Here is a 22,465-nt window from a genome sequence, read left to right as displayed (position 1 = left end):
TCTTTTTTCATGTATTAGCTTTCAGCTTTGAAATTACTGGAAGCCATGGAACAAAGTCCGGACAGTTATCAACGTAGCTGGCAGTAGCGTCATCTTGATGGCGCTATACTGTCAAGCGTGTCTACTCATTCCGGAGTGTACCGGTTCCATATCCGGTCGGTCTCGGACGCGGGACGGTCATCCAGGATCGCGCGCTGGTCAGGCGCATTCTTGCACGTGAGAAGATCTGGAGTTTTGAAATACGCATCAGCAGCAGCGCGAAGTGCTAGCGGAATCTCCCCAGCAAGCGAGAAGTGGGAAGTATGCTCTCAGTTCGCGCAACTTCGAGCTCGAAGCGTCGATTGTCTCCCCTTCACGAGCGGGCGATGGTATTCGGCGAGTCATTGTCGCTGACACTGAATCTTTAAGCCAGAGGGGCAGTTCTCCTCCCTCCTCCCATAATCTTATGTCGTCGTAAGTCTGACGATCCTTCACGTGCCGTATTTCGCCTTTGCGTCCTGAGTAGTCGTCGATGGAGATGACTCCCCACCACTTAGAAGACTTCGAGGGCGCTCATCGTTGAATGAGCGGAGTTTCTTTCTCCAAACGCGGAGAATTGACGAATGGTCAATTCAGAAGATTGACGTGCGGAGACCCCGCGCGTCTAACCTTAAGGGGGGATGGTGTAACGGGGTTACACGCACAAGGGGCTACAAGCCACTTGTGAATTTAACAGATAGGTTATCTGTTAAAAGTTTTAGATACTTCCTCACCTTGGTGTAAGACACACCAATGGATACATTGAAGTGGGCCACCACAGTGAGTAGTCCACACCTACCCAAAAGATCTTATTGGTAGAAATCAGCATCTTTCTACCAATCAGAGACGTGCATATTAGCGGGGCTCTGACAGCCAGCCGCTGTCAACCCCTTTCGTAGATGATAAACAGATTTTAGCAGATTTAGGAGGAAGATCAATTTATCAACAATACAGTTCTCATTTCACCTTAAACTAGCTACTTGGAGTCTTATCTGATTTAAATTATATTTGTGTATTCAAATATAATTAACCTAAGTAATTACTAAGTACTTACGCTTCCTCATACACGTTGCACAACGTGTAAGCTAAAGTAGTGAGTCAAGTTAGACCCACTACAGTGTCTCCGACGATTGAGGACGCGTGACCAAGTCCTGCGCCGGAGTTCCAGCCGTGGTGGGCCGCCGCAATGGCGACGTCCGAGTACGTTGCCGCGCGAGTCGCGATGGTCCACCCGGACGACGCTTGGGTCTCTGAATGGAGCCTCGTCAGGTTGGCCCCCTACGCCGCCACGAATATCACGGCGATCCCGATCCCGATGGCGACGCTGTCGTCCCGGGAGTCCGCGGCCCTCGTCCAGACGATGTTCGTCGAGGCGGGATTCCGGTTTCGCAACCTGATGCCCGAGTGGTTCCAAGCCCACGCCTCTCGGATCGAGAAGGCCTTGGTCCGCCTGGTCGCCGGAGACTTGCAGCAGTTGCTCGCCTCGGAGCTCCTCGAGTGGCGCGACGTCACTTCGGGTGTGCCATCCCGAATCGTGCCCACGGCGAGGATCCGAGAGCTTGAAGCCGCCGCTGCGGAGGGCGTGAAGGCGAAGCTCCCGAGCGGACGCTTGTCGATCCCGGAATACGGAGCTGGGTTACTCGGCCGAGAGTGCCTCCTCCGGATGGAGATGGCTGGAGTCCGTGCCGCCCGAAGCCCAGCAAGTTCGGCCGTCGGCAAGCCTGAAGCGAAGCGCCTGCAACTCCGACCGCCGCGTCCGTCGTCCATCCCGCCACTGCGCTCGCACCGGTCGTTCCGATCGTCAGCTCAGGCGAGCCAAGATGCGGACATCCTGAGCGTACAAATGTCGACCACCCAGAGCGCATCTTCGAGGCGCAGCGCAGGTCAAGAGTCAAGCCTGTTAGGGACGATAATGGTGGGCTCGGACGAGTCCAGCCCCGGTGCACCTGGATCGCGATCATCTGGGTAACAGTAGTCGTCCTCGTCCTCGATGCAGTCACTCGGAGGAGCCGCCGGCACTCACATGCCGTACACTGCCCCATCCGGAATGGTGATGACCGCCCAAGGCGGTGCTGCTCAAGCTGGCGAAGGTTGGGGTGTCCAACTCACGGAGGCCGTCCTCCCTGCTCCATCGGTGCTGGTCGACCAGGACGATGTCGTTATGTCGGAGTCGGGCCATACCAGCACCCGGAGTGGACGCAGGTCGAGGACCTCCCGGAGACACCGGTCCAGGAAGCCCAGACCAGGTGGCTCATCCAGCGAGTCGAGCTCGGACGACGATGACCGGCGAAGTTCCAGGCGCGCTCGGACGTCGAAGCGCAAGTCCAGGTCGAAGAGGTCGCCGAGCCGCTCGGAGAGGTCCGAATGGACCAGGGGCTCCCGAAGGTCCAGCCGATCCGCGATGTCGGGCGCCTCTCAGGTGGCTTTGACCACCATGAGGCCGACCCAAGCTGCGCTGGCCCGAATGGAGTCCACACAGGCCGTCCAAGGCGAGAGTCTTCGGCAAGCTGTCCAGGCCCTCCAAGAGGAGGCCGCCTTGAGCGCGCAGCACACCTACCGAGCGGAGTACGCACAGGAGTCGCACCGCGAAGCCGAGGCCGCCGCTGGAAGGACCGCTCAGGAAGAGGAGATCAAGAAGGCCCCGGATGAACAAGCGCCGACACTTCGAACAACGGATCAAGTCGCTGGAAGATCAACGCCTCCTGGACCAGACGACTATTCGGTACCACGAGAACATTCAGATAATTCGCTCGCGCAACATTCCGACGACATCGACACACATTCAAGGTGATCAAGCGACACCCGCTCCCGACCTGACTGTCGAGGTGAAGAGAGAGCCAGTGCGCCGGGGTGTGCACTAAGAATCCAGTAGCGTAATCAAGAGACACGCGGGCTACCTTCGTGCAGCACAGTTTCAAGCAACGCTAACCACAATGACTGGAACTGAGTATGGGAAGGAAGAAGCTATGCCCAGGGTCCCAACCACAGCGCATCCCGAGCGTATGCTCCGAAACCTGAATCGAAGCTTGTGAGCTCGACTAAGTCCGACGGCAAGAAACCGGCCGCTCGGAAGAGTTCACACAGGAAGCGCTCAAGCAAGCGGGGCGATCCCTCGGACGACAGCTCGAGCTCGGACTTTAGCGAGGAGAGCTCGAGCGATGAAGACTCCAACAGCTCGGTGGATGAAGCGCATGTCAACGTCGCGACGACTACTACCCAGGGCGGCAGTACTGCCATGACCTTCAGGCCGTACGTGAGTTCCGCCGCCCTGGGGACTTCGCCGAGGACGCGCCGCTCCCCGCCCGGAGGCGCTGGTGGGAGAAATTCCTGAACCTTGCGTCCCACGGCGGGTGGACAGACCGCACCAAGGTCTGCGAGCTCAAGCTGAAGATGTCCCTGGAAGGCCGGAACTGGCGTGGCCAGCTCTCCAAGCATGACCGCCATAACTGGGTGCGGATCTCCCGGGCGTTCAGGCGCGAGTACAAGGTGTCGGAGACCGAGCGCTACTACACTATGACGCAGCGCAAGGACAAGAAGGCTTTGGCGTTCCGGTACCGCCTGAATATCGCCGCGGAGCGCGCGGACGTGGGCTTCCCGAAGTCGAGCAAGTAGCGCGAGCTGCATGTGCGTCAGGTCACCCGAAGGCTCAAGGACAACCAGCTCAAGTCGACTTTGGAGGGTCAACGGTTCAAGAAGGTTGCGGACCTGGGGTACCGGCTGAAGCGCCGTGAGGTGCTTCACAACGACGACGACGCTCTATCCAGGAGTACCGCGACTCGGGACATCCGGGCGGATAACCTGCGACGCGAACGGTTCAGGCCCAAGCGTCGAGATCGGGCGTACGTCGCCGACGCGGATGACTCGGATACGGAAGACGAAGGAGAATCGGAAGACACGTCGGAATTAACAACAGCCCAGGAGGTGCAAGCTCCAAGCCTACCGAACTTGACGACTGGAACCCTGGTGACGCGAGAAGACCTCGCGTATGAAGTGTACCATGCGATGGACCGAACCGGGTGGGCCCATGGCCGACCCGCCCCATCCCCAGGGGTGCCACATCAGCAAGCGCCCAAGCCAGCTCCCGCTCAGGCGTATCCGCCCCGGGTCAACCCGGATCGGAACGAATATTGCGAAGGCTGTCACAACTGGGGACATCGGCCGAAGAACTGCTAGGGCCCCATGACGTGTGATCGATGTGGTCAAGGACACCCCGCTCGTGTGTGTGAGGCAAAGCCCTGCCTGAAACGTGATGAATTCCACCAAAGAAGATGCGAAGACTGGAAGGCACTCCAAGAGATCAAGAAGCTGCTGCGCCAAGGTGGTCTAGCGGTCCTTCCAAGTCACATTCGGGAAGACACCCTGAGTGGTGAGGCCAATTCAGAGGGGAAGCGGTCAAACCACTAAGCCCGCCGGATGGGGATCCGGTACGCGTCGGGCATAGAAAATCCTCAGAATTGTGTCTTAGCTTATGTCGGCCCCGAGTTCAGAGCCTTGAACCAAGATAACCAACAATGCATGTCATCCCGAATTGAAAAACGAATTGTGCCACCCGAGCGGAACATTGTGGATTCTGGGACTGCTCGTCTGCAGGGACCTCGAAGAACCAGCCGAGTTCAAGTTGGTTCCGGGCGAACGATATGGATGGTGGTGGCGAACGATTCGAAGGTGAAGGACAACAAGTTGCGATGGTACATGGGCAGGCAACCTCAGGGACCGAAGCCATTCTGGACACGGAGACATTGAGTATGATGGAGTCTGAATTTGCGCTGCAGACTCAAACTCAGGTTGCACTCACGGAAGGCATCAAGGTGTCCGGATTAGGAGATGTTCCGAGCTCATCACGGCGAGGCGGTCACAGTAAGATCCTGGGACGTCAGGCTAGTTTACGTTATGCGAATTGTGCTTGGTCACGAACATCCAGAAGGTGGATGTATTACTCGATGGATTCTGCGCACTCTGCAGGGTCGACTGAGATTCGGGAAGGCCTCGTTTGCCTCCCGGACGAGGTCAGTGCTGCGTACGGCGACCCCATTCGGATGCGCATACAGCCAACCCGGTGATGTCACCTACAGCCTGTACCGTAACCTGGTGAAACAAGCGGTAGAATTCCTACGGCAGTTCACACCCCCAACGTGATGTGATTTGGGCTGGCCGCGGTGACCGCTGGGTGACCAAGGTGCTGTATGGTGCAAGGTCATGGGCTATGGATGTGAAAGTGGTGAATGTCTCGAAGCGAGATGTCTGGATCGACACTCGGACACCCCTCGCTCGGGTGATCGAGTATGGAAACATCCCGAGTGGCGGACGTTGTCTGCGCCCTGGAACGAGGCGGTACCAGAAATGGCAACAAGTCATTCAGGAGAGCACGATGTTCAGGCAAGCCAGACTGCGCGCGGCGCAAGCCGCCCAAATGCTCGATAATGCGCAGCCCTCTGCAGTGGAAACGCGCGAATATCAGTGGTCAGCGATACTATTGCTGCGGCCGCGCCCCAAGCCTGAAGCAGTTCGGGTGGTGCAGTTACAAGAGAAGCCAAACCCGCTGGTTAGTGCGAATTCAGGAGCGTCGGACAGCCAGTGACCCGAGTGTGGCGTAAGCAAAGTTGAAGCTGCCGGGCCACCCGAGTCGGTCGTGGCCAAAGTCTCCGAGTCGGAGGCTCAACGTTTGGAGTGCGAAGCGGAAGTCGAGGGAGGTGACGAATTGGACTCCGTGGAAGTACGTCCAGCAAGTGCATGGCGAGAAAGCCCGAGCGAGCCCGCTCCGGAGCCTGGGTCGAGCCTCCAGGATGGAGAACGTCCGGATGATGACGAACCCGACTTGTTGATGGTCACCACACCCAGGCGGCTTGAAGCGGAATACGCTGAAGAGCTGGACCTGGAGCCGGCAGTCTACATTCACGAAGGAGGCGTGCTCATGGCCCAGTTGAGGGATCAGTTGGCTCTGCTGCTTGAATTGTCGGATCTCAGCCCCGAGTGTGACATTGATAAGGCAGACGTGGGAGTTCCAGGCGAAAGCAGTCCCGCTCACGAAGGCAGGACTGCGGGGCATCCTGAAATATCACCGGAAGATATTCTTAGGTGATGGCAACGCCGCCCCAGGCCCTGACTGCGGAGTGGTATGCGATTTGGACGTGGGAGACGCAACACCCGTTGCCCAACGTCCCGATCTATCGCCCCGCACCTCGCAGTCAATGTGTACGAGCTCCTGAAGAAACTCGTGGAGACTGGACTTGTAGTGGGTCTAACTTGACTCACTACTTTAGCTTACACGTCGCGCTACGTGTATGAGGAAGCGTAAGTACTTAGTAATTACTTAGGTTAATTATATTTGAATACACAAATATAATTTAAATCAGATAAGACTCCAAGTAGCTAGTTTAAGGTGAAATGAGAACTGTATTGTTGATAAATTGATCTTCCTCCTAAATCTGCTAAAATCTGTTTATCATCTACGAAAGGGATTGACAGCGGCTGGCTGTCAGAGCCCCGCTAATATGCACGTCTCTAATTGGTAGAATGATGCTGCTTTCTACCAATAGGATCTTTGGGTAGGTGTGGACTACTCACTGTGGTGGCCCACTTCAATGTATCCATTGGTGTGTCTTACACCAAGGTGAGGAAGTATCTAAAACTTTTAACAGATATCAACCTAGTTCATTTACAAGTGGCTTGCATTCTCTGTACGTGTAACCCCGTTACACTAGTTAGGGACGCGCGGGGTCCCTGCACGTCAATCTTCTGAATTGACCATTCGTCAATTCTCCGCGTTTGGAAGAAATCCGCGCTCATTCAACGATGAGCGCGCCTCAGAAGAAGTCCGCAAAGTCGATGGAGTCATTCTCTCCATCGACGACTATTGAACGCCAGAAGGCAAGGATGGTGACGTCCGTCGACTTCGACGACGACGATGAAGACATGAGGGCGGGAGGACTCGCCCTCAAAGCGTGGACTCAGTGTCGAGCGAATCACTCGACCTCATGCCAGAACATTGCCCGCGTGAAGGGGACGATCGGACGGTTGAGCTCGAAGCGTTCGCGAACTGAGAGCGATACCACTCGCTTCCGCTGGGGTTCTCAGTACTTCGCGCGCTGCCGCTGCCGCAGTGCGTGATTTCAAAGCTCAAGGCTCTCGCGTGCGGCCTGCGCGCGCGATCGTGATGCCGTCCGCGTCCGAGAGATCACGGACCGGTATGGAACTGGTACCTCCAGAATGAGGTGCCGCTGTGAGCGATATAGCGCCATCAAAGATGACGCTGTGGCTGCCGAGCGCAAGCGTGATGCGGATACGTATCAAAGGCGCGATTATTACATCGGACCTGTTCCATGAGCTCGATGGTTTCAAAGCAGAAGACATCTTCTCGCAGCAAAGTGCCCGAATGGCAGGCACTTTTGTCAAAGCTGGAACCTTCGTTGAAAACTTCAACACAGGCCAGAGGCTTATCGTGATCGGATTAAGCAGCAGCGTGATCAGCCTGAGACGTACTCGAGCGTGGATTGAGCAACCCATGTTGCGCGCTGGAAAGCTCGTGCGCTGGCCCGAGGGCTTCAGTGCACGAAGTGCCTCAGGCGCGGTCCGCTCTTGAGCGACTGCGGACCAGAACGGTACACGTCGTTCCGTGTGCCCGAGTTCAGTAAACCCGTGCTAAGTTCATAGCAGAGGGTTCGGCGCTACGATGACGCAGCGCTCGCACTACGCTGCGCCAGCGCGTACTGCTCTCATACATGCCCTCACTCATTTCCGGAACGTCCTCCAGCAAGACGTCTATGGCTCATGTATGCTCTCGATGGGAGGAAACTTCTCCAGAATACGAAAAACGAGCCCTTGAGGTGGGTTCGTTTTCGGAGATACTATCGTCAACAATCCGCCCACTATCCAGCGGGCATGCCGCGGGCGTCACGGATCGGCGGTGGCGGGGGTGGAAACATCGCCCTGGATGACAGCCCCGGGCTGTTCAGTATGCGCTCTCCACGCCGGGTGACCGCCGTGGAGCGTCTAGGCGCTGCGTTCGCCGCCCTGAAGCAGGAGCTGGCGAACCAAGGGTAGCCGCAGGCGGTCTCGCAGACCGCCCTAATATCCAGGTCGAGCTGGGAGACCCAGATGAGGGGTTGCTAACGCGTCCGCGCGCTGGAGGGAGGCTGCTCGTCGCCGAGGCCAGTCCTCCGCTTCGTCCTCGGCTCCTGCCGAGTCTTCGGTCCGCCGAGCCAGATGGCTCGTGCTGCAGGTATGGCTTCAGCAAGCCCGACGTGGTCATGGATGGAGGCGCATGCTGAGGTATGCTTAGCGTGTATGCGTGCGTGCTGCCAACACAGTGAAGGCCGATGAAACGCAGAGCAAGCTTACTTGCTCCGAAACCCGAAACTGCACGTTCAGGGCGGTTTTTGTAGCTAACAAAACTAATGAACCAACTTTAAATTCATGTGTTGCCTCTGCCCATTGCTCTGCGTTCAGCTTCTGTTGGTCAACAGAGCTGCTTGTATCTTGGACAAACCAATCACGGCTTGTCTTTTTGGTGATGAACTGATTCATCCGAGGCTGAAGTCATTCAGCTTCGCTCTCCGCCAGAGGCCCGCCGTCTGGGTGTGTTCTTGCGGTGTCTGGGCCCTGCGCAGACCCGTGGTCGCTGGCTCAGTTGGGAGTTCCCCGCGCAGAGCATGTGTTTGTCCAGTTGCAGCTGACACGTGCGGTCAGCGTTTTTGCTGCTGCTGTGTTGCAGTCGTAGATCCTCCCCACTTAAATGGGAGACCACTCCGAGTAAACTCGGTAGACGTGGATATCGCATGGCATTCACGTAGAACGGTTTATGCCTGGTCGATGCATGTACTGAGTTATTGATGGCAAACTCTGCCATCGGTGAGCGCTCGCTCCAGTATTGGAACGGGTGAGCGTAGCTCTTCAAAATGTCAACGAGCACGCGATTCACTCGCTCGGTTTGGTCGTCAGTCTGCGGATGATCGCAGTCCGACATTATGTTGATTCCCAAGAAGCGTAAACACTTCTCGCTCGATGCGCTGTGTAGGCGGGTCTCTGTCCGAGCACGATGTCGGTTCGGCATGTCACGGTGTTTGAACACCTGTCAACCAACAGACGGGCCGTCTGTTTCGCAGTCACTTCTGCCGGTACGCACAAGATGTGTCATCTTGCTGAAGCGGTCGACGAAGACATTAACACCGGTATTCCTCCGCTGTCCGGGGAAGACCAAGATCAGATCCAAAGACATGGACTTCCAACACCCAACGGAGTCGGTAGTGATTGCAATGGAGCCCTGTGCGAATGGCGAACTTTACGCGTGGCTACCTCGCAAGCACGGACGGATGTACGCAGCACCCACTTATACTGGTGCGCGTGAGAAGTCGCGCGTAGAAGGACTATGCTCTTCTTACGTCCGAGGTGTCCCGCAGACGGGGCATCATGATAATCGTACATGATCCTGAGGTCGCAGGTCATGGTTTATTTATGGCACGACAACGCGATCCGCGTTGTCGATGTTCCAGTGTAAAGCAGTAGTCCGTCGTGCACACGAAAGCGGTGTACACGCGCTCGAAGGTGCTTGGGCAGCTTCTGACGGGACTTGTCAGAAGGCGCTGTGCCATAGGCCAGCAAGAGCTTCGCGTCCGCGTCGTGCGCGTCCGCGGCCTTCACATCATCCAACAGAGATGATGTAGGTGTGCTCGATGCATGGCGTCAATGGCATTGACGTCAACAGCGTCTGCATAGTCCGGCCGACGTGATAACGCGTCGGCCACCACATTCAACCTTCCGGGTTTGTATTCGACCCGGAAGTTATTCTCCGCAAAGAATGAGAGCCATCTCGCCATTCTTTGTGAAATGTGTGGTGACTTCACTGCAGTGCGCAGTGAAGCATGGTCGGTGTAGACCACAAATGGTCTACTTCCAAGCAAATACACTCGGAACTTTGCGAGTGTGTACTTCATGGCAAGGAGTTCCTTGTAATGCACCGGATAGTTGCGCTCAGCTGGCTTCAGCTGACGCGATTGGTAGTAGACGACACGATCACGGCCCTCGTGATCGTGTTGTATCAACGCACATCCGATCGCGAAATCGGATGTGTCACACACTACGTGAAATGGGCGATCTTGGTCAGCCACTGCCAAGATCGGCGCCTCAGTCAAGCCCCGCTTGACTGCATCGAATGCCTTTTGGCAATCGGCTGTCCAATTCCACACAGCTTTCTTCTTAAGAAGTAGCGGGAGGATCTTGGTAGCGCTGGTTCAGTTGCGTACTTGCTGCACAGTACGTGGGCCAAATAAGGAACTGCCTCAATTCCTTGATACTTGAAGGCGTTGGCCATTCCTTGATCACTCTGACCTTTTCCGGGTCAGGGCGAATGCCATTTTTCCCTACGAGACACCCGAGGACGGGTATCTCGCTCGCCCCGAAGATACACTTCTTCAGGTTCGCGTAGAGTTTATGCTTTCGCATAAGCTCAAGTAGCTTCCGGAGATATACCCTGTGCATCTCAATGTCGGTCTTCCCGTCCACAGCCCGGCTGTGGATGAACACGTCGTCGAAGTAGCTCGAAGCGAAGTCGCGCACCGAGCGCAGCAAGTGCGTCACGCACCTGTCGACCGTCGCAGGGGCGTTCTTAAGCCCCTGTGGCATTGCTAGCCATTCCCAGAGCATGCCGCTTGGTGTGCTCACTGCCGTGAGAGGGATATCGCTCTCACGCATTAGGATCTCGTAGAATCCGTCTCGCAAGTCGAGAGCACTGTAAACGGTGCTCCCGGCCATCGAATCGATGATAACATCTTTTCGCGGTATCGGCGTCTGCGCCGGTACCGTCGCATCGTTCAGCTTATTATACGCATGAACGATGCGCCATCCGCCCTGTGGCTTTTTGACACAGAACGTCGGAGCACTGTGCGGGGACTTTGATTCCCGCACTTGTCCTGCTTTGCGACGACTTTCAAAGAAATCGTCGATCGATTTCACTTGCTCTCGCGGCAGTGGCCACTGCCGCGTGACACAGTACTTCGTGCCCGGCACGAGATCAATCTCGTGCTGAATGCCCTTATCCTGCGGAAGCTCCGCAGGAATCTCTTCCGGGAGTACGTCTTTGTACTCCCTCAATAATTCGTAATAGGGACTCGACTTCAGCGAGTCCCAACCTTGTTCCTCGAAGCGCTCCCGCTTCGTCTTCGCACTGAGAGTGTCTTCACTCTCAGTGGTACTTCCCATGAAGAGCTGTCTCAGCTCTTCGCTCTCCGTTCTTTCGCTGTTCGAAAGAACGCAGACCTGCTCGATGCGTCCATCGTGCAAGTCGCGTGTGAAGCGTTCCCAGTTCATGGCTGCAAGCGAAGTCAACTCCGACGCCGACGTCGGAGGATTAGCGAGCTCCATTTCACGAAGCTGGAATCCAGTATCGGTGCGCGTCAAGACGCTTAGCGTCTCGACGTCCGGCGTCACCGCCTCAGTCTGCCCGGCAGACAGCTCTTGTGGCGTCTCGGTCCCGGACCGAGACTTGCGCAGCGTTCTTCGCATGCGCCGTCTTCTTGTTGTGCGGAGCCGGGCTCCGCACTGTTGTACTTCTGATCCAGGCCCGGCCGTGGACAGTTGTTCGCCGGCGGACCCCGTCCGCGGGCGTGCGGTATCAAGCCCGGCTTAATCCCATGGCCCTTTGTCGTGCAGCCGGGCTGCACGGCAGCATGCAAATTGCGTCAGTGCGGTACGTTTGCAACCGTCCGCACTGTTTGCAGCGTCAACTCCCGGAGTTGACACACCGTTGTCACCTCGACGCCATTCATTGGCGGAGCCCATCATTACCGAGGGTGCGTCGGCTCCCGGAGCCGACGCGTCGTTGTCGACCTGACCGCTTCGGGTCAGGGACTGCCCCTTACACGCTTGAACGTGGGTGTTGGTTCCCGGAACCAACACATCTTTTTCTTCCGACGTCGGCAGCATTGCCGACGTGGGTCTCACTTGTGCGCGCCCTCGCGCACTCCCTGGGCACTCCGGGACAGCAGCATAAAGCGCTGTCTCGACTGGTGAGCCGCGCGCACCAGCTGGTGCGTGCGCTGCGGTAACAGGGCCATCGCTCTCTGTTCCGCTGTCGGGACCGAAGCGCACGAGCGTGCGCTTCTTCCAGTCTATCACCGGATCATGCCGTGCAAACCACGGCATGCCCATTACCACGTCAAACTTATCGTCCAGATCCATGACGATAAAGTGTTCGACAAACACTCGTTGTTTGTATGAAAAGCGCACGTTCACCACGCGCTTCTCAGTCTTCACGATGGCACCTGTTGCCAGTCGTACCTCCAGAAGACTTCGAGGTACATTTACCTCCTCGAAGTCAAGTCTCGGCAGGCTTCGTAGTCGAACAAAGTTGTTCGACGCGCCTGAATCTACCAAAGCTCGAAGAGAGTCGCTCGCTCTCTTCGAATAAATCTTCAAGATGACTAGGTTCGGCCTGTCATCTTGTTTCTTGCAGCGAGAGCTAGTCTCACTGGGGGCTGCAGTCCTCAGTGTCGCGTGCCCAATGTCGGCACGCGTGACTGCATTACCGGTAGAGCGCCCCGCGCCTACTGGATGTTCACGTTTTTTGTTGGTCCGCGGCGATGCCTAGCATCGCCACGACGGCCACCTTCAGGGGGCATGGGAGCTGTGCACTCCCGTGCAAAGTGACCGATCCTTCCGCAACGGAAGCATCGTACATTGCCTCATTGGTGCTGGTAGCCAGCGGTTGTTGCGTTCGAGAGGTCCATGGGTTCCGGACCTACCGTCTTCACTACCGGGCGCGGTTGCGGCCTCGGCACATTTGCATGGAGTTTAGCCAGTCGCTGGCGGAACTCTTCTTGCATGACAAGGGTGATTGCAGCTTCGAGAGTACTCGGGTACTCTCGGAAGAGATAGGTATTGACGGACCCATCTCGAAGTCCCTTCATGAACGTGACGGCCTCGTCAATTGGATTAGTCACGATGTTCGAGACCAAGTATCGTGCGCGCTGCGCGTAAGCATGGACGCCATGCTTACCCTGCGGAAGGTCGAGGAACTCCGCCCTCGACCGGAACTCGTTTTGCGGGGGCTCAAACGCTTGTTTGAGCTCATCTTTGAATACTTCGTACGTGCTGAAGCACGTAGGACCTGAAAGTTGGCGTCCGTACGCCCAATTCCTTGCAAGTCTGCGAAGGCAGGACATGGCGAACGCGACCTTCGACAGCGGGTCTACGATGCATAGAGCCGCTATGGCTGTGTCGAGCTCGATAAGCCACCGGAGGAGAGGCTCGCCCTCTCTTCCCACGTAATTGCTTACGCTCAATTTCAATGATTGAGCACGCGGTGTCGTCCCTGACGACGCCGTCACTGAGGAAGCAGCATCACGCTGCTCCTTCATGATGAACCCCAGAGCAACACCATGTTGCTCCGTCGGCGATAGCGTACGCAGCATCGTAGCTATCGCCTCTTCTCCGATGACTGTTGACAGTCGTTGAAGGGTTTCCCACTCTAGATCCGACAGGCGGGGGCAGTCAGCGCGTGCAACATGTGTTGCAGGCGTATTGGAGCTCTCCATGGGCACCTCCGTGCTCATGTGCTTCTCGGCTCCGCGTTCGTACACCCTGTACGAACGTCACGTAGTCGGTCATTGGACGGACTACAAAGTGCTACCAGGTGTAGTGGGTCTACTTTGGCTTGCTACTTTAGCTTACACGTCGCGCTACGTGTATGAGGAAGCGTAAGTACTTAGTAATTACTTAGGTTAATTATATTTGAATACACAAATATAATTTAAATCAGAAAAGACTCCAAGTAGCTAATTTAAGGTAAAATGAGAACTGTATTGTTTGTAAATTGATCTTCCTCCTCAATCTGCTAAAACTGTTCATCATCTATGAAAGGGATTGACAGCGGCTGGCTGTCAGAGCCCCGCCAATATGCACGTCTCTAATTGGTAGAAATATGCTGCTTTCTACCAATAGGATCTTTGGGTAGGTGTGGACCACTCATTGTGGTGGCCCACTTCAATGTATCCATTGGTGTGACTTACACCAAGTTGAAGAAGTATCTAAAACTTTTAACAGATACCTTATCTGTTAAAATCACAAGTGGCTTGTAGCCACTTGTACGTGTAACCCCGTTTCAGGACTGATCGAGCACTCTGAATCGTTGTGGGCGTCGCCAATTATGATCGTCCTCAACCAAAATGGCGTCTATATCTGGATGTGCATCGACTATCGAGTGGTGAACAGTTTCATTCATCTGTCCAACTACCCGCTTCCCAAGATTGACGACTTGCTAATTGGATTTGAGGGCGCTCTGTGGTTTATGAGTCTCGACATGGCGAGTGGCTCCTGGGCCATCCGAATGACTGAACGAGCCAAGCTGATCTCGGCGTTCGTGTGTGCATTCGGGCACTTCCAGTGGGTGCAGATGCCATTCGGGTTGAAGAACGCGCCGCTGATATACCAGCACGTGATTAACAACTGCTTGTGGGGATTCGTCCGACTGCCACCCGAAGAGGAAGCCCTCGTGGACTAAGACGTCCTGGACTATCTGAAGTTGAATCCGGATGACCGTGGAAGCGCAGGTACCAAGGACCTTTCAGGTGGCTTGTAGTCAGAAGGGCAACTGCCTGGGCTGACGGACCAAATGACGGTGTTCAAGCGGAACATACCTGCGCCACCCCAAATGGGACCAGTCCTGGGACATAGCTCATACATTGACGACATCGCTCATGGCGCTGCTACCTGGGACCAATTGTGTGATGACTTGGACGCGCTACTTTACCGGCTGCGCTACTGGAATATCTCGATCAGCTTACCTAAGAATGAATTCGGGAAGCGAACTATCTCACGCGATCGGTGCCGAAGGAATTCGGGATACTCCGAAGATTGCCAAAGGGATTCAGGACCTACCGTTCCCGAAGACTGTGAAAGGGGTCCAATCGTTTCTCGGGAGCCTGAATTACTACCACAAGTTCATCGAAGATTTACCGGTGGTCGCTGCTGTCCTGTACGAGTTGACATATGACCAAGTTCGGACCGGACGAGACTTGATTCGGGCGAAGGAAGTATTTGACATCCTGAAAAGGAAGATCGTGTTCACCCCGATGTTGAGGCACCCCGACCGGACGAAGCCATTTGTGATTATCCCGCATGCCAATCAGTGGGTGGCCTGCGCCGTCCTAGGTCAGGAGTACGACGGAGTGATCCAGCCTGTACGATTCACGGGGCGCGTCCTGAGCGATGCCGATCTCTGCTATCATATCGCGGAAAAGGAAGTTCTGGCAGTAATTCAGGTGCTCCAAGTGTTCCAGACTCTGGTCGAAGGATGCCCTCTGATCGTGTATACCCGCTACTCGGTTCTGAAGTGGGTGATCAAGTCGGAGACTGCGAATGGCCACACGGTGCCGTGAGGCGTCACGCATTCTCATTACGATCTAGATATCGGGAAGGTACAGCGTGACGAAGACGGACTGGCGGCCATTCTGGAATTTCAATGATTGAGCACGCGGTGTCGTCCCTGACGACGCCGTCACTGAGGAAGCAGCATCACGCTGCTCCTTCATGATGAACCCCAGAGCAACACCATGTTGCTCCGTCGGCGATAGCGTACGCAGCATCGTAGCTATCGCCTCTTCTCCGATGACTGTTGACAGTCGTTGAAGGGTTTCCCACTCTAGACCCGACAGGTGGGGGCAGTCAGCGCGTGCAACATGTGTTGCAGGCGTATTGGAGCTCTCCATGGGTGTAATGGGTCTAACTTGACTCACTACTTTAGCTTACACGTTGCGCAACGTGTATGAGGAAGCGTAAGTACTTAGTAATTACTTAGGTTAATTATATTTGAATACACAAATATAAGTTAAGTAACAAAAGGATTCCAAGTGACTTAGATTAGGTAAAATGAGAACTGTATTGTTTGTAAATTGATCTTCCTCTAAAATCTGCTAAAAACTGTTTATCGTTTATGAAAGGGTTGGCAGCGGCTGGCTGTCAGAGCCCCGCTAATATGCATGTCTCTGATTGGTAGAAAGATGCTGCTTTCTACCAATAGGATCTTTTGGGTATGTGTGGACCACTCACTGTGGTGGTCCACTTCAATGTATCCATCGCTGTGTCTTACACCAATGTGAGGAAGTATCCAAAACGTTTAACAGATAACCTATCTGTTAAATTCACAAGTGGCTTGCAGCCACTTGTACGTGTAACCCCGTTACACCATCCCCCCCTTAAGGTTAGACGCGCGGGGTCTCCGCACGTCAATCTTTGGAATTGACCATTCGTCAATTCTCCGCGTTTGGAGAAGAAATCCGCGCTCATTCAACGATGAGCGCGCCTCAGAAGAAGTCCGCAAAGTCGATGGGGAGTCATCTCTCCATCGACGACTACTTCGAACGCCAGAAGGCGAAGTACGGTGACGTCGTCGACTTCGACGACGACGATGAAGACATGGAGGGCGAGGAGGACTCGCCCTCAAAGCGTAAGGACTCAGTGTCGAGCGAATCGCTCGACCCTCACGCCAAGAATGTTCGCCCGCGTGAAGGGGACGAATCGGACGCTTCGAGTTCGAAGCGTTCGCGTACTGAGAGTGATACCCCACTCGCTTCAGCTGGGGCTCTCAGTACTCCGCGCGCTGCTGCTGCAGCGCGTGATGTTAAAGCTCAAGGCTCTCCGCGTGCTGCGCCTGCAGCGCGCGATCCGTGGATGCCGTCCGCGTCCGAGATCGCGGACCGGTTTGGGAACTCGGTACCTCCGAATGAGGTGCCGCTGTATGTATATAGCGCCATCAAAGATGACGCTGTGGCTGCCGAGCTGCACGTTGATGCGGATACGTATCAAAGGCGCGATTATTACATCGGACTGTTCCATGAGCTCCGATGGTTTCAAAGCAAGAAGACATCTTCTCGCAGCAAAGTGCCCGAATGGCAGGCACTTTGTCAAAGCTGGAACGCCTTCGTTGAAAACTTCAACAATAGGCCGAGTGCTTACCGTGATCGGATTAAGCAAGCGCGTGATCGCTTCGAGACGTACTCGAAGCGTGGAAAGCTGGAGCAACTTCATGTTGCTGCTGAGGAGGCAAATGTGCCGTGCGCTGTGCCCGAGGGCTTTCAGTGCACGAAGTGCTTCCCAGGCGCGGTCCGCTTGAGCGACCGCGACCAGAACGGGTACACGTCGTTCCGTGTGCCCGAGAGTCTCAAAGAGCTCCGTGCTAAGTTCTTAGCACGTGAGGGTTCGGGCGCTAGCGATGATCGCTGCGCTCGTATTACTTCCGCTGCACCAGTGCGTACTGCTCCTCGTACGCCCTCACCATTTCCGGAACGTCCTCCAGCAAGACATTCCGCGGCTCCCATGTATCTCGATGGGGAGGAAATCCTCTCCAACGAATACGAAAACGAGCCCCTTGAGGGTTCGTTTTCGGGATACTATGGTCAACAATCCGCTCAACAATCCAGCGGGTTGAGCCGTGGGCGTCACGGATCGGCGGTGGCGGGGGTGGGAACACGCCCCGGGTATGACCAGCCCCGGGCTGATCAGTATGCGCCTCTCCACGACCGGGTGAACGTCGTGGAGCGTCTGCACGGCGCTGAGTTCGCCGCCCTAAAACAGGAGCTGGCGAACCAGAAGGCCCAAGCCGCGGCGGTCTCGCAGACCGCCTCGAATATCCAGGTCGAACTGGGGACCCAGATGAAGGGGTTGCTCCAGCGCGTCCGCGCGCTGGAGGAGAGGTTGCTCGTCGCCGAGGCCAAGTCCTCCGCTTCTGCCTCGGCTCCTGCCGAGTCTTCGGGTCCGCCGAGCTAGATGGCTCGTGCTGCAGGTATGGCTTCAGCAGCCCGACGTAAAAGGTCATGGATGGAGGCGCATGCTAGACGGTATGTCTAGCGTGTATGCGTTGCCGTGCCGTGCCAACACAGTGAACGGCCCGATGAAGCGCGGAGCAAGCTTGCTTGCTCCGAAATCCGAAACTGCATGTCTAGGCAGGTTTTGTGTAGCTAACAAAACTAATGAACCAACTTTAAATTCATTTGTGTTGCCTCTGCCCACATTGTCTGCGTTCAGCTTCTGTTGGTCAACAGAAGCTGCTATTGCATCTTGGACAAACCGAATCACGGCTTGTCTTTTGGTGATGAAACTGATTACATCCGAGCTGAAGTCATTCAGCTCGCTCTCCGCTAGAGGCCCTGCCTCTGCGTGGTTCTTTGCGGTGTCTGCGCCCTGCGCAGACCCGTGGTCGTTGGCCATGTTGTTGGGGGAGTCTGCGCCCTGCGCAGACTCATGTGGTTTGTCCATTGTTGCAGCTGACACTGTGCAAGTGTCAGCGGTTTTCTGCGGCTGCTGTATTGCAGTCGTAGATCCTCCCCCACTTAAAGTGGGAGCCATCACTCCGAGTAAACTCGGTAGGCGTGGACGCCGCATGGCATTCACGTAGAACGGTGTATGCCCGGTCGAGGCATGCACTGAGTTGTTGATGGCAAACTCTGCCATCGATAGGCACTCGCTCCAGTATTGGAACGAGTGAGCGTAGCTCTTCAACACATCGACGAGCACGCGATTCACGCGCTCGGTTTGACCGTCCGTCTGCGGATGATCCGCAGTCGACATCGAAAGCTGGCTCCCAAGAAGTGTAAACACTTCTTGCCACAGGTGCGCTGTGAAGCGCGGGTCTCTGTCCGACACGATGTCGGACGGCATGCCATGGTGTTTGAACACCATGTCGACGAGCAGACGGGCCGTCTGCTTCGCGGTTACCTCTGCTGGCACCGCAGCAAGATGTACCATCTTGCTGAAACGGTCTACAAAGACCACAACACCGGTGTTCCCTCCGCTATCCGGGGGAAGACCAAAGATGAAGTCCAAAGACATGGACTTCCAACACTCCGACGGAGTCGGTAGTGATTGCAGTGGAGCCTGTGCGAATGGCGCAGGCTTCACGCGTTGGCATACCTCGCAAGCACGGATGTACTTGCGCACCCACTTATACTGGTAGTGCCAGTAGAAGTCACGCATGAGAAGGACGTAAGTCTTCTCACGTCCGAGATGTCCCGCAGTCGGGGCATCATGATATTCGTACATGATCCTGAGTCGCAGGTCATGGTCATTTGGCACGACAACGCGATCCGCGTTGTCGTCGACTGCGTTGTAGAGTAGCAGTCCGTCGTGCACACGAAAGCAGTGTGCACGCGCTCGAAGGTGCTTGGGCAGCTTCTGACGGGACTTGTCAGAAGGCGCTGTGCCATAGGCCAGCAAGAGCTTCGCGTCCGCGTCGTGCGCGTACGCGGCCTTCACATCATCCAACAGAGATGATGTGGGTTTGCTCGATCGCATGGCGTCAATGGCATTGACGTCAACAGCTTCTGCATAGTCCGGCCGACGTGATAACGCGTCGGCCACCACGTTCAATCTTCCGGGTTTGTATTCGACCCGGAAGTTATACTCCGCAAAGAATGAGAGCCATCTCGCCATTCTTTGTGAAATGTGTGGCGACTTCACTGCGGTGCGCAGTGAAGCATGATCGGTGTAGACCACAAATGGTCTACTGCCAAGCAAGTACACTCGGAACTTTGCGAGTGCATACTTCATGGCAAGGAGTTCCTTGTAATGCACCGGATAGTTGCGCTCAGCTGGCTTCAGCTGACACGATTGGTAGTAGACGACACGATCACGACCCTCGTGATCGTGCTGCATTAACGCGCATCCGATCGCGAAATCGGATGCGTCACACACTACGTGAAATGGGCGATCTTGGTCAGCCACTGCCAAGATCGGTGCCTCAGTCAAGCCCCGCTTGACTGCATCGAATGCCTTTTGGCAATCGGGTGTCCAATCCCACACAGCTTCTTTCTTAAGAAGCTGTGACAGCGGGCGGATCTTGCCCGCGTAATCCTCCACGTACTTGCGCAAGTACGTGGCCAAGCCAAGGAACTGCCTCAGTTCCTTGACACTTGAAGGCGTTGGCCATTCATTTATCACTCTGACCTTTTCCGGGTCAGGGCGAACACCATTCTTCCCTACGAGACACCCGAGGACGGGTATCTCGCTCGCCCCGAAGATACACTTCTTCAGGTTCGCGTAGAGCTTATGCTTTCGCATAAGCTCAAGTAGCTTCCGGAGATGCACCCTGTGCATCTCTACGTCGGTCTTCCCGTCCACAGCTCGGCTGTGGATGAATACATCATCGAAGTAGCTCGGTGCGAAGTCGCGCACCGAGCGCAACAAGTGCGTCACGCACCTGTTGAAAGTCGCAGGGGCGTTCTTGAGCCCCTGTGGCATTACTAGCCATTCCCAGAGCATGCCGCTTGGCGTGCTCACTGCCGTGAGAGGGATATCGCTCTCACGCATTAGGATTTGATAAAATCCATCTCGCAAGTCGAGAGTACTGTAAACGGTGCTCCCGGCCATCGAATCGATGATAACATCTTTTCGCGGTATCGGCGTCTGCGCCGGTACCGTCGCATCGTTCAGCTTGTTGTAAGCATGAACGATGCGCCATCCGCCCTGTGGCTTCTTGACACAGAACGTCGGAGCACTGTGCGGGGACTTTGATTCCCGCACTTGTCCTGCTTTACGACGACTTTCAAAGAAGTCGTCGATCGCTTTCACTTGCTCTCGCGGCAGTGGCCACTGCCGCGTGACACATTACTTCGTGCCCGGCACGAGATCAATCTCGTGCTGAATGCCCTTATCCTGCGGAAGCTCCGCAGGAATGTCTTCCGGGAGTACGTCTTTGTACTCCCTCAACAATTCGTAATAGGGACTCGACTTCAGCGAGTCCCAACCTTGTTCCTCGAAGCGCTCTCGCTTCGTCTTCGCACTGAGAGTGTCTTCACTCTCAGTGGTACTTCCCATGAAGAGCTGCCTCAGCTCTTCGCTCTCGCTCGCCGTTCTTTCGCTGTCCGAAAGAACGCAGACTTGCTCGATGCGTCCATCGTGCAAGTCGCGCGTGAAGCGATTCCAGCTCATGGCTGGAAGCGAAGTCAACTCCGACGCCGTCGTCGGAGGACTAGCGAGTTCCATTTCACGAAGCTGGAATCCAGTATCGGTGCGCGTCAAGACGCTAAGCGTCTTGACGTCCGGCGTCACCGCCCCAGTCTGCCCAGCAGACTGTTCTTGTTGCGTCTCGGTCCCGGACCGAGACTTGCGCAGCGTTTTTCGCTTGCGCCGTCTTCTTGTTGTGCGGAGCCCGGCTCCGCACAGTTGTTCTTCTTGTCCAGGCCCGGCCGTGGACAGTCGTTCGCCGGCGGACCCTGTCCGCGGGCGCGCGGTATCAAGCCCGGCTTGACCGCATTTTCCTTCGTGCAGCCCGGCTGCACGGTAATGTGTCCCTTCGCCGGCAGACCCTGTCTGCGGGCGTGCGATATCAAGCCCGGCTTGATCGCATGGCGCTTCGTCGTGCAGCCCGGCTGCACGACAGCATGCAAATTGCGTCAGTGCGGTACGTTTGCAACCGTCCGCACTGTTTGCAGCGTCAACTCCCGGAGTTGACACGCTTTCGTCACCTCGACGCCATTCATTGGCGGAGCCCCTCATGACCGAGGGTGCGTCGGCTCCCGGAGCCGACGCGTCGTTGTCGACCTGACCGCTTCGGGTCAGGGACTGTCCCTTACACGCTTGAACGTGGGTGTTGGTTCCCGGAACCAACAAATCTTTTTCTTCCGACGTCGGCAGCATTGCCGACGTGGGTCTCACTTGTGCGCGCCCTCGCGCACTTCCTGGGCACTCCGGGACAGCAGCATGAAGCGCTGTCTCGACTGGTGAGCCGCGCGCACCAGCTGGTGCGTGCGCTGCGGTAACAGGGCCATCGCTCTCTGTTCCGCTGTCGCGTCCGAAGCGCACGAGCGTGCGCTTCTTCCAGTCTATTACCGGGTCATGCCGTGCAAACCACGGCATGCCCATTACCACGTCGAACTTTTCGTCCAGGTCCATGACGATAAAGTGTTCGACAAACACTCGTTGTTTGTACGAGAAGCGCACGTTCACGACGCGCTTCTCGGTCTTCACGATGGCACCTGTTGCCAGTCGTACTCCAGAAGACTTCGAGGTACATTTACCTCCTCGAAGTCAAGTCTCGGCAGGCTTCGTAGTCGAACAAAGTTGTTCGACGCGCCTGAATCTACCAAAGCTCGAAGAGAGTCACTCGCTCTCTTCGAGTAAACCTTCAAGATGACTAGGTTCGGCCTGTCATCTTGTTTCTTGCAGTGAGAGCTGGTCTCACTGGGGGCTGCAGTCCTCAGTGTCGCGTGCCCGATGTCGGCACGCGCGACTGCATTACCAGTAGGGCGCCCCGCGCCTACTGGATGTTCGCGTTTTTTGTTGGTCCGCGGCGATGCCTAGCATCGCCACGACGGCCACCTCCAGGGGGCATGGGAGCTGTACACTCCCGTGCAAAGTGACCGATCCTTCCGCAGCGGAAGCATCGCACGTTACCTCCCTGCTGCTGGTAACCAGCAGTTGTTGCGCTCGAGAGGTCCATTGGCTCCGGACCTCCCGTCCTCGC

General features: G+C 56.0%; 1 protein-coding gene across 1 annotated transcript; it reads left to right on the top strand.

Moving 5' to 3' along the window:
- Nucleotides 1-2,419: 2,419 nt before the first annotated feature.
- On the top strand, nucleotides 2,420-2,809 carry IUM83_19870 (uncharacterized protein; the record flags this gene model as incomplete). The annotated part of the gene is made up of 1 exon (XM_067944938.1): nucleotides 2,420-2,809. The coding sequence occupies one exon, from the start codon at nucleotides 2,420-2,422 to the stop codon at nucleotides 2,807-2,809; it is 390 nt and encodes a 129-aa protein (XP_067783195.1).
- Between the last annotated feature and the right edge of the window lie 19,656 nt (nucleotides 2,810-22,465).

The sequence above is a fragment of the Phytophthora cinnamomi genome, assembly GCF_018691715.1.
Source record: "Phytophthora cinnamomi strain GKB4 chromosome Unknown Contig101, whole genome shotgun sequence".
NCBI classification, from domain to species: Eukaryota; Oomycota; class Peronosporomycetes; order Peronosporales; family Peronosporaceae; genus Phytophthora; species Phytophthora cinnamomi.
The sequence above is the reverse complement of the archived record's forward strand: the minus strand, read 5'-3'. Positions and strand labels throughout refer to the sequence as shown.